The sequence below is a fragment of the Glandiceps talaboti genome, chromosome 3, assembly GCF_964340395.1.
Source record: "Glandiceps talaboti chromosome 3, keGlaTala1.1, whole genome shotgun sequence".
NCBI classification, from domain to species: domain Eukaryota; kingdom Metazoa; phylum Hemichordata; class Enteropneusta; family Spengelidae; genus Glandiceps; species Glandiceps talaboti.
The window spans coordinates 16,911,850-16,926,267 of NC_135551.1; the positions used below are offsets into that span (position 1 = coordinate 16,911,850).

Genomic DNA, 14,418 nt, shown 5'->3' on the forward strand with positions numbered 1-14,418 from the left:
CGACCAATGTTACAAATTATTGAATTTGTTCCTTTTTAAAGTGTAAAGGGGAAATAAAACCATTTTGTCAAAGTTTCTTCATTGAAGTATTTACTTAATATTTACAGCCATAGGGGTAATGTTGTGTGGTGATGTTCTGTCTGTCAGTTTGTCTGTCTGTCTGTCTGTGTGTGTGTGTGGTCATCATTTTCTAAAAAATACCAGGCTCAGTTCAAATTACATGTTGTACACAGATTCTTTTAGGTAGTGACTCGAACAAATTAATTTGGCATAACTGGCATGAAATATGGCTAGTGTGCCAGGTGATATAATAAAAGATGACCCCCCATATACAAATGGAAGAGTTCAATTATTCATACTCTTACTATTGATGGTGCTCTTTACAATGGCAAATTCATAAACTTTCTGAGAGGCATCTAGAGCAATCTTCTTTAACTCAGAACCAGTTTTTATATCAACCGTTGACAGAATTTCGTATGTTATGTTTAAAAGTTGGATAAGTATTTGTTAGACTTTACATGACAAAAAACAGTTGTCCAGTGAAAGATGTTCCTGATATGTATATATATAATCCTTATATTGTAACAATAGCTGATGATAAGCGCATTGCCATGGCAGATTATTATTGTAAATGCCATCTATTCATCGGTCTTCTACAGGTGTTATGTGGCTTATACCACACAAAAAGCTAAGTAAACAAAAAATATGGGGATTATACCACTCATACCAATGTAGTTCACTACATCACAACAACACACATCTACATCATTGTAACACAAAAGACGCATCAAAACGTACAGAATAGTCAGTATTTCCCCTATATTTTTTCTAAACTGGAAGTCAAGTGATATTATTCTCCAATATTTTTCTTCATTCAACTGAAAAATCCATGTGACATAAAGGTTTCGATACTGTTCATCTTCCATTTGCAGATAAAATAGATTTTTGACGTTTGAACATAGTGAATGATTTTCAGATTCACTGTGGAAAAAAATCAGTAGTCCAAAAGGAGGTTGAGTCTACTTTGAAATGAAGCAAGCATAGTCTATAAAGTACATAAACAAGAGTTTTGTTAAAATATTTTGGTCGGACAATACTTGTGGTTTCAATTGGTCAAAACCACGAGTACTGTTTATCCAATTTCAACAAAGACAACCATTGGAGACATAAAGAAAACATCGGCATCAAGAAAATGAGTTTTCTGTATACAGTAATGCTGATCAAATTTACATGTAGATTTCCAAGTGCCTAAATGTATAGCGTATATATATATTATAGTTTGCTATAATATTTATTAGTTATATTAAAGTATAGATATTCCAATCATTTTCACTTCACCCATGGTCCGAGTAGATCGCCAACTACATCAAAATCAATCTTGGGTTCAATCGCTTGATTTGGTGGAACCGACTCTCTGTTGTATTTACCAAGTAGTTTGAGCAAGTCAGAGACTATGTCTGGGTAATGTTGAGCAAGGTTGTACTTCTCTTCTGGGTCATTCTCAATATTAAACAAGTATACTGCACTGTATGTGAGGGACTCTTCGTTTACATCTTTTAGTTTCATTTCAGGGGGTGGAGTCAATATGGTGCTACCCGAACCACCTACAAACAAGGGAAAATTTACACATGATCGCACCAAATGTTCTACAGCACATATACTACTATAATTACACTAACTATGAAAGTGATTACACGAACGTAATAAAGTTATTACAACCCAAGGTTTATAATGCAAATTATCTTTAATACTATTTTTGTTGATGGAATAGAATTAAAACATGTTAACCACCACAGAACCAGTGACGCAGACACGGGTTATGGTGGCGTAAAACGATCATGATATATACTAGCCATGCATATTTTCTGTTCGAAGACAATAAGTTGGCGTGTGCATGGTGTAAATAAATAGTTACCTGTTAACATTTTCCAACTTCCAGCTCGTATTGCAGCATGTCTTCTAATATCAAAAAGCGTGCTGTTCGAATAAAATGTGCCAACCTTGTCATTACTACGTATTTGATGTACTCTGAGTTGATTCATGCTAATCAATACGTTCTCCCTTTCCGTTCTGGTGCATTCACTAAAATAAAAAACACAGTGCAGTATGTAATGTAAAACATTGCGTTTTTGTAAGTAGGACCACCTTTGTTACCATGGTTACGCCCAAGATCCATACCAACTATATATAGACCCTGTAAATGGCAACAAAATCAATAAGGATCGGACTGCCAACCGCCAAACAAGAGTATGGACAGTAGACCATGTTTTACGTGAAGACGAACGTATATTGATTTTGTAATCTGAATTTTATCTGTTTATGTGAGTATTCCTTGTATACATCGCAATGTTTTCAATGTACATTTTGGGGGGAATTGACTGGTAACTATCCCGGATGTTCATACCTAAAGTAGTATTTTATATTGAGACATGTAATACTGATCTTAAGACACACGGCATCCCATGAACAACATCCCATGATATATGAATGCTGCAGTTATTACCGAATAAAACATAGTGGCAGCTGTTTTTGTCATCACAAATGTACAATGTGATGTGCACAACACATGCAACATTGAAGGAGGGCAACACGCCAGGAAATAAAGGCATTTTCTTAAACCTTTGGTTCTGGAGAGTCATTCCATGATTTAACATCACACCAAATTCGCGCGATTGCCAATAAATTTCAAAATATATGAACAATGAATAATGACTCTTGATCTGAAGTTGATAATTAGTTGTGAATATTTATTGTTCATCTAATACATATTCATGTCTGCGCATGTGCACTCCCATGAGACATTTCTGGATCAGTGCTAAGACAGCCACAGAAAGTATACGAAAATACCTTTATTTCCTGGAGGGGTGTTCCACTTTGTACTAATTTCACTAATAGAAAATCTTACCACATATGTATTTTGTGATTAATATTCATCTTTTAGTTTATTTTTTGAGAGAGAAGAGTCGAACATACCTGATTGTTTTCCATTGGTTAAAACCATCTAAAGGTTTTGTTCCCTTCAATGTACCCCCAGCCAGATGAACAAAAGTAGGCAACCAATCAGTGACGTGTAAGAGTTCATTGCACGTTGTCCCTCGAACTTCCTTATTTAGTAAAGGACTGTTCACGAAAGCAGGCACGCGTACCCCTCCTTCCCATAGTGTAGCTTTGGAACCTCTCAACGGCCAGTTGCTAGCACCATACTTGGTTTCACCTCCATTGTCTAAAAGCAAAATACAAATACGATATAGTATATCATGTGAAATGAAATTAATGAAATAAAGCAAAAGGAGACAACAAAAACTATGAGGACATCACAAAATAAGATCCACAACTCAGAGGATAATTTTTAAGGAAACACCAGTAGAGAACCAATACAATGTATATGCATATGTGTATGTATGTGTATATGTATATGTATGTGTATATGTATATGTATATGTATATGCATATACATATGTATATGTATATGTGTATATGTATATGTATATGCATATGCATATGAATATGTGTATGTATATGTATATGTGTATGTGTATGTGTATATGTATATGTATATGCATATACATATGTATGTATATATGTATGTATATGTGTATGTATATATGCATATACATATGTATGTATATGTGTATGTATATGTGTATGTGTATATGTATATGTATATGTACATGTTTATGTATGTGTATATGTATAAAATGCAGGAGCGCCAAGAAATAGATGTTCGTAATTTTTAGATGGGGTAAATTTTTCCAAAATATCACAAAGATTCATCTGTTAAATATGCATTATCTAAAAAAATAAATTGTTGTCACAACATAACAAACTTACCCGATGTAAATATAATGACACTGTTGTCATAGAGACCTTTTGATTTCAATGTATCAATCACACTTCCCACACCTTCATCTAAACATGACGTCATGGCTGCCAAGGTTAATCTGTCATAATCATCTATCTGGTCTCTTAATGGATCTTTGTAACTTGAAGGAACTTCCAGGGGTTCGTGGTTGGATGCGTATGCCAAGTACAGAAACAATGGCTGCATTGGTGGCAAAAGAAAATTAATGTTATATTTTATAGTTATGAAAAAAACTATATGCTTGCCCTCATAGGTTGGACACTGTAAAACGTGACCATGCAAACGACCAATCAGGATCCAGATGTTTATACAAATCATACTTATGCAGCAATGTTGTTCAATTTCAGTGACAGCACAAATATTTTCTTTTATTAACTTTGTATTCAATGTCTTGTGTTGCACTAGCTGTCATTATTGTATGGATATTTGCTATTATGAAACTTTTACCTTGTCAAGGTCATGCTGTTCTATGATGCGTTCAGCCTCCCTGGTGAATAGATGAGTTGAGTATTGATTATAGTACCGCGGTCCCTCGTTCACGGTCATATTTCTCAGATCCCATACTGGGTGTTTACCATGGATGTGTGTATAATGGTCTATCCCTGATGATAGATAACCTATTATAGTAGAACATTAAATATATGTTATTTTGATGTTATCATAATTCAGTAGTGGTGGTGGATGGATGGATGGACGGACGGACGGACGGACGGACAAACAGACAGACAGACAGACAGACAGACAGACAGACAGACAGACTGGCAGACAGACATAGATGGGTTAACAGTTAAAATCCAGTAGTTGAAGTTTTATCACATCGTCGTCAACCACAACCTCTTTTTGGGCACCGTCCAAGACGCACCACTGAGAGATATTTCCTAGCGCTCTTCCCCATTGTTTCAACTGTGCTCTCACGTTCATATAGCGGACACCTTTTTACACATGTATGTACAGTCAAAGAAAGTGTCCGCATACCGTTAATCCATGAAAGAGACTATCCTCTAACACTTTAAACCCATGAATGAAACAAGCTTGTTAATCATTTGTAGGCACTGTCCTCACATTGTCACTGTTACAATGCAATCAATATGTGTTGCCCGCCTAATACCATGTCTAGTTCTGCAAATGTCATTCTGTAAAGCGTTGTAAATAGCAATTTGAATTTCTGGTGAAAAACCTTAACATTCGTCGAATTTTAATTATAACTTCGCTATGGTACAGGGCCTCAGCCATTGACTGTTTTAATAGGACACGTTTGGTTAACGCATCAGTTATTTTGTCCTCGACACAATAACAGAAGAGTTAACCAAAAGTATCCTATTAAAAACAGTAAATGTCCTCTGACCTGTCCTGTAACTATCAGAGCACTGATTCATCTGTATAAAACCAAATAACACGAGTGGGGTGTGACCAAGGCTAGAGTACTTTACCAAAGAAAGTATCAAATCCTCTATTGTATGGTAGACATTGCTCTTTGTAGAATCCACAGTGCCACTTCCCTACAAGATTGGTTGAATATCCACTTTCCTTGAGTTTCTCTGCTATAGTTACTTCATCCAAGGGCAGGCAACGGGGATGGGCACATAGTTGGTTATTCTGTAGTCCTAAGCGAATCTGGAAATAGACAACGTAGACAGACGTTTATATCAGATATGCATGTGAAGTGGTAGGGTCGGTACGGTTACTGTAACATTTTTCAACTATGCCAATATACAAAATATATTAATCCAGTAAAATATTACTATTCGCTTACTCTGTGTTTGATATAACCACACAGCAATCAATAAGAACTGTACACTAGTGTTACGATTGAAAATACCATTTATTTAGGAATGGGGTCTAAATTTACACAATTTTGGCGATATTGGTTAATGCATAATGTCCATTTTTTAATCAGGACTATACGTAGCTAGAAATTATGATGATCTGTGATCTTGCCATCCTTAAGAAACGTGCAGTTTCGTTCTGGTTTCTGTGTGATTCTATGAAGCAGAGCCAGTGAACAATAACCTGCAACACGTTGTCAATGGTAGCTACAACGCAAAATAGTGCAGCTATACATAGAAAACGAAAGAGAATGTTACAACTTTATAATGTGCACGTGCCCGTACCTTTCTCTCATATCAAATGATGACATATAAGAACTGCGGTTGACAAGGGGCTCGAGGTGGTTAACAGAACAGTTTACAGAAAATATAAGTGCAATTCAGACTATATACTAGTAAATAACAAATTTCATTTTCCATCTACTCTGGCGACCTGAAAACTCAATTACGTTTTCGGACAACATATCATTTGATACTCGTACCATTCATTGTATGATAGATTTCCTAAGTAAGTATACATGTAGTCTGGATGCCAACGTGGTCTCTTTAACTAAACCACGTCTGGTCAAAGTCCCACAATCAGCATCATAAGTTGTTCATCCAATCAGTGAACCCCAACTGTTACAGTGACGTACACAGACTAACACAGTGTATAAGTAGCACCCTGAGCTGACAAACATACCATATTTGGACATTAATTATATATTAACTGCCCCAATAAACACTATCTTTATGAGGGATTGTGTTATTGATTAGAATTGTGATTGATTAACAAATTAATTGCATCTCATACATGCATCTCCGAGGACTTCTAGAGTAACGACTTTGACTGCACTGTAAAATCATAACGATACCGTCTATGTACTAGACTAATATATATGGTACTTTGTTGTAATAGAGTACACAGGAATCGGCATTTATGAAATGAAATGATGGTTTTATGGTGTGTGTTTTTTTCTGATATTACCAAATTTAAAAAAAAAGTGCGGATTATTATTCCGCGGTACATGGCCAGATACATTGTACAGAAGAAATGAACACAGGGCTAATTGTAAGTTTTCATACTATTTGATCATTTAACATACGTATATTTATAATTTATAACATAAGAAATAGCTTTATTTCTCTTCTATGAGTTGCGAATATTTTGCCTGCCGCCATTAACCGACTTAAACACTAACCGCCATGCAGCAGTCAACCCACAAAATCGTCAAAAATGTGTCTGTCTTCTCAAATCAAACAGAGAATGGATTTTGGTCGTTTAGAAATTCGTAATACACAGTGTTATTGACTGATTTCCAGAAGAAGGCACAAATAGTAAGTCTTAACAAAAGTGAATTTTTGAAATGTGATCGATAGGTGGACAGTGGTAAAAATGTTTATCACATTTTTGTGATATACTCTAACGTCAGTTGATTACTTATCAGTAGACTGCATCGAACAAGTCCACCAAAACTAACTTTTATTTCGCTTGAAAAATGAAACATTTCTATGGGCAGTGATGTTTTCATACACGATGGCAACCCTTGTCAAGCCAAAACCACCAATCAAATTTATAGGCTTACTAGCAGACTTCATGTTATATTCTAACAACTTCAATATTCTAAAACTGTTTAATAAGTTAAGTATTTGAACTAGGACTCCAGACATTAGACAGTTCATAGACTGAGGCATTTCTCTTATCATCAACAAATAAAACTGACACCAGTTAACGTGTCCGTTATTCTGAGTTGATTTCATTTGCAAGCGCACAACTACTTCTATATGTCTCCTTTCGCTTTGCCTAGAAAAGACTTGGTACGTATACATTGTAGTTCATACCGTACGCACAATTTTAATGTAAATATTACAAATTTCCCTTACTCGACATTGTGTTAGAAGAGCCTTTGGGGCTCAACAATGTATCGAGTTTAAATAAAGTCAAACAAACAAACAAACAATTAGTCAAAACAAGTTCCCGTTACACAGACTTTGACACGTTTATGATCCTGATGAATAAATTATACTTACAGCATATCTGCCAGACATTAACATGCTCCTAGACGGTACACATACTTCACCAGTGTAGTAGTTGTTCAATTTAACACCATCCTTTGCTAACGAATCGATATTTGGTGTTTTGAATATTGGATTATGATATCCAATATCATTCCAGCCAAGATCATCAGCTAAAATGAATATTATGTGAGGAGTCATCTTGCTCGACACTACCGAAATGAACCATATAAGGGAGGAGATACAAGCTCGAACTCGAATTCCAGACACCATGGTTTTAACTTGATTTCGACTTTTGTGAAAATGAACAGCTAGATACTCTTATTGTGAAATATCCTGACAATTAATGGTCAAGAAACGAAACCTTGGGGAGTTTTGATTGACGTGGATTAGACAAGTAACATATGGTTTGACTGGAATACTTTAAACAAAGGATGCCGCTTTCGGAAATCTATAGAAGTGAACTGTTGATTTGCTAAAAGGTGAAGTTTTGATAGCGACATTCGTACCCAGCAAACTATTGAAATACATATAATCCTGTTATTCATCATGACCATACGCGTATACGATACAATAATGAAAAGATATCTTGTCATTTCATAACTGTGCCGAAATTGCTCAGGGCCGTAGCCTGACCAAATTGCCGGGGGGGGGGGGGGGGGCAGAACTTTGTCTTGGTGCAATCATGCATTTAAAATTTAGAAAAGTGACTAATTTACATAAATTTGCATACAATTTACATAATATCTATTTCAGCATACGCAATTAAATATCATATGTAAGGCTAGAAAAAATAAAAAAGCTGGTCAACGGGCAACCTAACCCATCACATTGGGTAGGTAGGTAGAATTTCATTTTTTTTCACAATGCTTGACAAGGATAAAACAAACCATATATAATGATAGCAAAATATTTCAGGTCGAGTTTAGATAAAACTTATTTAGTCATCTTGATACTACCTCTTGCAATTTGTCTGCATAGCTGCAGTTAGGAAATGTACACAGTTCAAGGTTAAATACAAATGTAAATGTTGTAGCTCCTCTCACCCTCTCTTTTCAAAAAATGTTAAGCCCCACCAAATGAAACTCAAGTATTATTTTAGCCACCCCTTCTGTCACCTACACTAAAGTGGAGATATAAAATTACGCGGTACAATATGATACATTAAAATAACAGTGATAGCCAACAACAATAATACTCTGAATGAGATTACTTTCCACAGGATGTGGATTTCACACGCATACGGAGATGTCTCTAATTAGCTCTAACCTATACAGGGAGGTACTTAGCCAGACACCATCCATCTTGTTTTGGTAGAAAGACAATTATCACCTTGATTGCTACTGGTTGGAGAGACAACTCCAAAGGTGAAAAAAATGTAAATAAGACAGTGTAGGAGGCCATTTTGAGGCATAAAATATCAAACCACAGACATAATTTAAAGTCTTACAATACTAGAATTGAAACAATTATGCTATGCATTACATATTATCTGGAAGTATATTTTGTTGTGGCAAAGCTGAAAGATATTTTGCGGATGTGCACTTTAATGGTAAATGACTTCTCCTGAAGTTTGATTTGGTTCCAAAAATATAAAGAGCAAGACATTTCAAGACTTTCAGACTCCGATGGCCCTATGACTGTTCAGCCCACTCTCATGGTCGTAACCTTTTGCTCAATTCTTTGTAGTGCACATTGGATATGCAACCGTTACAGCTTAATCTAATCTCAATTCATGCTTGTATGCATCAGCAGAGCCAAGTAAACCACTGTATAAGATATTATATAATTTGGAATAGACTCAAATGAATATTGTTACATGTACTATTCAGAAAATATAAAGAAATATCCTTATTTTTGAAACAAATGCGAAGCCCGCATGAGGATATATTGCCCATCACCAAAAAAATATATGGGTAGGTTACGTTGAACAGCTTTTTCATTTTTCCTGGCCTAATGTCACATCTTTCAAAGTACTTGCCGAAAAGATATCACATTCAAAGTAAAAAAAAAATTAAATAAAAAAAAAATTGGATGTTTTTTTCTCAAATAAGTAACACAACAAAATAATCATTTTCTTCACAATACTCCCAACACTTTTATGGCCCTCCTTTATGTCCGAACCCAAGGTGAACTCGGTGAATTCTCCTTGTCATTATCATTATAATGGAAATTGAAGTTTTGATTTTGATGTCGAAGGTACAGCTCTCTTTACAAATTCAGGGCCATTCTTTCCATAGCAAGTTGTCGCTTCAAAATGAATTGCGGAATAACGCTAGTGTCAGTGCAATGAGATAATTATGTTGCGAGTCGTAGAGTTGAACGGTATAAGTATGGATAGTTCTGACGTTACACTCTAGCACTCACACTCTCATACTCTCGTACGGGATCGTTCAGGTCCAAGTCGGGAATTAGTCACGACTGAGAAGAGATATCGGCTTGCCAGAATCACCTACTCCAGAGCTCCTCTCGTCTGATTCTGGATGTTTAATTCTCACTTTAAGTATACTTCCAATACAATGGAATTTACACAACAACTAAATATAGAAAATCACACCATAAGATCATGGCATCATAAAAGTTATTATGTACTTTTCTCTAACCAATCATGTGAATTTCAGTTACATCATGTTTGCCCAGATTCGTCATCGCCAGTCTATTTCTGACCTATGGCCTGCAATGCCGAAAAGTAGAAATTATTCCCATAATTCCGAAATACGATATTTTGGATCGTAACACCACCCCCCGTTTTCCTAAAGGAGCGACCCGCGACTTGAGAACTTGAGAAACATGACGAATGGCACAGCCAAAACTTTCTTGTAAATTTGTTTTTGTGTTTTTCTTTATATAACAACTAAGTAACACCGTTGCATAGATACATGATGTAATTGGTAATCAGGTAAAATCGTCTCAAGGAATGTTAAATACAGAGTATATAAATATATAGAGATAAATGTATGGTATACATTGAATAAACAATGTAAACCAATTATGAAATCAAAGAAGTGATCAAAATAGCTTAGCAATGTTGACATATATCTTGAATAAACACACAACTAAACATAGCACTTGATGTAGTCCAATATAAATATTGATTATGGAATACAGTAATTGACAGTAGTGATCAGTCCTGTAAATATATATGAAAAAAATCTCAAGAAAACAAAATGTCACGAACAAAAAAATCCTAGAAGACGACAGTATAATTCGTGAAACGTGATAAAAGTCTAAATGTTCGTCTTAAAATCATTCATTCAATACCCGTAAAATAAAAGTAAATACACATTAGAGTAAAATAATTGTAAATCATATATGCAACTGAATGTTCTACAAAAGGTGTAGTAAAATATAGCATTCCTGCAATTAGAACGCAAGTCAAGTCCGTAGTCAAAAATCGTAGTCAATATACAAAAGGAAATCCGAAATTAAAATGTCAGCGAAGCAAGACCTAAAATAATGACCATGAGGGAGTATCTTTTACAGGGGAGGCCTTATCTCTTACAGGGGTGGCAGTAATGCCAGCAGGGCGAATAAGAGGAGTGTTAGGGATGTCGGAATGAACATCGGCTACCACTACGCTGCTATTTGAATTCACAGCAAGCAAACTATCTTCGCTGAGCTGCTCTATAATAATTTCGCGCATATCCAAACAATCGCTATCAGCCTGTGTACCAAAGTCAGTTTGACACCCTTTAGAATTATTCAAAAATAAAAGTTTCGCGTCTATAGGTAATTTAACTGGACAAAAACATTTCTTCCAAAATCTAAAACATTTAAAGCTACACTTGTAACACAATACGATAATTAGTCCCAGACCCACGACCGCAATAGTGTGTCATTGAAAGTATAGTCAAATATTGACGTGTCAAATTCCTTGCTATACAACGTAGATAAAACTGGAACATTTAAAATATGTTCATAAGTAATTGTCTTATTAGGCTGGCAATTAGCATCTAACGACTCAAAATAATAATAAGTGGACATTAAAACGCACCCACAAGGAATATGCAATATGCAAAACTTACATTTAGCCACCTGTTGAATCCCTTTGTCCCCTGAATAAGGACCCGGGAATTTTTTGCGCTTAGCATGTTTATCATCAGTCGGTAAGTCAGCCGATTCAAGAAAGTCAAATCAGTGGTCTTAGATGATTATCGTTTCTTTGCCTATCAGCTATTACACCTGTCCTTCTGTCATCATACAAGTCATTAACACCTACTAGATCGTCACCGTCATCTAAAGTCAAACAAGGCATATCGTCAGGGCCATTGTCATTGCTAATAGTAAATAAGGCAGGAATGTCAACTACAGGGTCATTGTCAACATTTTGCGCAATAACTACATCACTTTTATTACTATTGGATTCCTGCGTTATCTTATCAGTAGAAGGTACCCGGACACATGTCGTTTGTGAGGCCGATGGAGCCGATTCAATAGAAGTTACATCAGAATTATGAATATAAGGGATGATGAACGTAAAGTGACTTTGCGCTTCATAAAATCAATAATAGCTCCATTTCTACATAAGAAATCATGGCCTATGATCAAATCTTGCTTCAATTCTTTGAGGACATAGACTTGCATAGTAATCGCACGATTAGTAAAGAAAACAGGAATTCTAAGACATCCTAAAATAGGCAAAGTACGCCCATCTGGCAAAGTAACTATCTTATAACTTGATTTGAAAAGCTTACACTTTCTTAACCTGCGAATATTATTTAACAAAGACTCTGAAATTATTGATACATCGGAACCTGTATCTATAAGTGCTGAAACTTTACGATCAAAAATACCCACATTAATTAAATTATCATTTATAATAATTGACTCTGGCAATTTAACACAATTGAGATTTAAAGATACACCGGTGCGAGACTTCTCATCGGACCGCTTATACAATTTTCGTCTCGGAACGTTTACCCGTTTTTTGGAAAAGCATACCTTGCTCCATTTCTATCACAAAACCTGGCCACATGGCCTATCTCCCCACAATTGTAACACCCACGATTAGGATTTGTATAACAAGCCATTGAGAATGACATAGTCCCCGCTATGATTGGGTTTTAAGGAATTAGCACTACTCTGATCACGCAACAACACTTGTGAACCTAAATCAAACAGACTTAGATATGTTGTGTCTGCTTGTCGGACATGGAACATGCCTACAACAATAAAGGATTGGTCGGGTATGGGGGATCATATCAATAAGAAAATGGATATGCAAATGTATGCCATAGAACACTGTCCTAATACCAACTCTGAATGAGATCTGTTCAAGCATGTCTGAGTTATGGCTTTGGACATGGAAAATTCACAAACAAAATGGCTGCCAGGCAGCCATATTGGATCGTATCATGACGAAAATGGATATGCACATGTATGTCATAGAACACTGTCCTAATACCAACTTCGAATGAGATCTGTTCAAGCATGTCTGAGTTATGGCTTTGGACATGGAAAATTTGCAAACAAAATGGCTGCCAGGCAGCCATATTGGATCGTATCACAATGAAAATGGATATGCACATGTATGTCATAGAACACTGTCCTAATACCAACTTTGAATGAGATCTGTTCAAGCATGTCTGAGTTATGGCTTTGGACATGGAAAATTTGCAAACAAAATAGCTGCCAGGCAGCCATATTGGATTGTATCACAATGAAAATGGATATGCACATGTATGTCATAGAACAATGTCCTAATACCAACTTTAAATGAGATCTGTTCAAGCATGTCTAAGTTATGGCTTTGGACTTGAAAATTCACAAACAAAATGGCTGCCAGGCTGCCATATTGGATCGTATCATGACAACAATGAATATGCACATATATGCCATAGAACACTGTCCTAATACCAACTCTGAATGAGATCTGTGTGAGCATGTCTGAGTTATGGCTTTAGACAGGGAAAATTCGCAAACAAAATGGCTGCTAGGCGGCCATATTGGATCGTATCATAAAACAAATTGACGTGCATATGTATGCCATAGCATGTTGCCCCTGTACCAAGTTTGAAAAAAATCGGTACAGGCATCTCCAAGAAACGGCTGCGGACGGACGGACGGACGGACGGACGGACGCACGGATGCACGGACGCACGGACGGACGGACGGACAGACGGAACCCAATCCATAAGTCCCCGTTCCGGACTTCGTCCGCGGGGACTAACAATTAGGACTTGAATGCCCTGGCTTATTACAAAATTTACAAATCTGCTTAGCCGTTTTAACTTGTCGACCGCCATAACGTGGAGTTACTACTGGCGGCCTATTTACGTTAGAATAATTATAGCTCTGGCCTACCCGTGATCGTGGTCCAACATTTGCGTACGGTTCTTGTCGTAATTGAACAGGCGCTGCTGGTACAGGGAGGGGCGTCACCGCCGTTGTTGATAGCTTCTCATGTAGAACTTCGTTCTGTTTTAGCAAAGAGTTGAAGGCTTGTTTTAAAACCTCTGTAGACGTGTCTGAAGTACGACCAGTTTTCAGTGCTTTGACGTCATCGTCGAACCGTTCTACCACTTCTGCTGTTCGGGCGAAAGCCACGGCCTCCTGGAAATCGACCGGATCTCTGTTGACTACCGTACTACGTATAGACGGTATTAACCCCTGTAAAAATAAACTAAAAAGTTCGTTATCATTTCTGTTATAACGATAACACATATCACGTAAACGTGAGGCATATTTTTCGATTGTTTCTTTGTCCATTTGTTTAATTGTTCTTAGCTCTTGATC

General features: G+C 36.4%; 1 protein-coding gene across 1 annotated transcript; it reads right to left on the minus strand.

The window, feature by feature from the left end:
* Nucleotides 1-1,329: 1,329 nt before the first annotated feature.
* Nucleotides 1,330-7,956, minus strand: LOC144433128 (arylsulfatase B-like). Its single transcript, XM_078121438.1, has 7 exons — nucleotides 7,699-7,956; nucleotides 5,293-5,476; nucleotides 4,310-4,479; nucleotides 3,832-4,042; nucleotides 2,974-3,223; nucleotides 1,916-2,082; nucleotides 1,330-1,604 (listed from the first exon to the last, which is right to left on the minus strand). The coding sequence occupies exons 1-7, from the start codon at nucleotides 7,954-7,956 to the stop codon at nucleotides 1,330-1,332; spliced, it is 1,515 nt and encodes a 504-aa protein (XP_077977564.1).
* Nucleotides 7,957-14,418: the final 6,462 nt, after the last annotated feature.

Excerpts from the sequence above, each read along its gene's own strand:
- LOC144433128 (XM_078121438.1), bottom strand. The coding sequence starts at position 7,956 with ATGGTGTCTGGAATTCGAGTTCGAGCTTGTATCTCCTCCCTTATATGG. Across the intron at positions 3,224-3,831 it reads TGTCATTATATTTACATCGG|ACAATGGAGGTGAAACCAAG; the intron begins GTAAGTTTGTTA and ends TTTTGCTTTTAG. Across the intron at positions 2,083-2,973 it reads AACCAATGGAAAACAATCAG|TGAATGCACCAGAACGGAAA; the intron begins GTATGTTCGACT and ends TTTTTATTTTAG.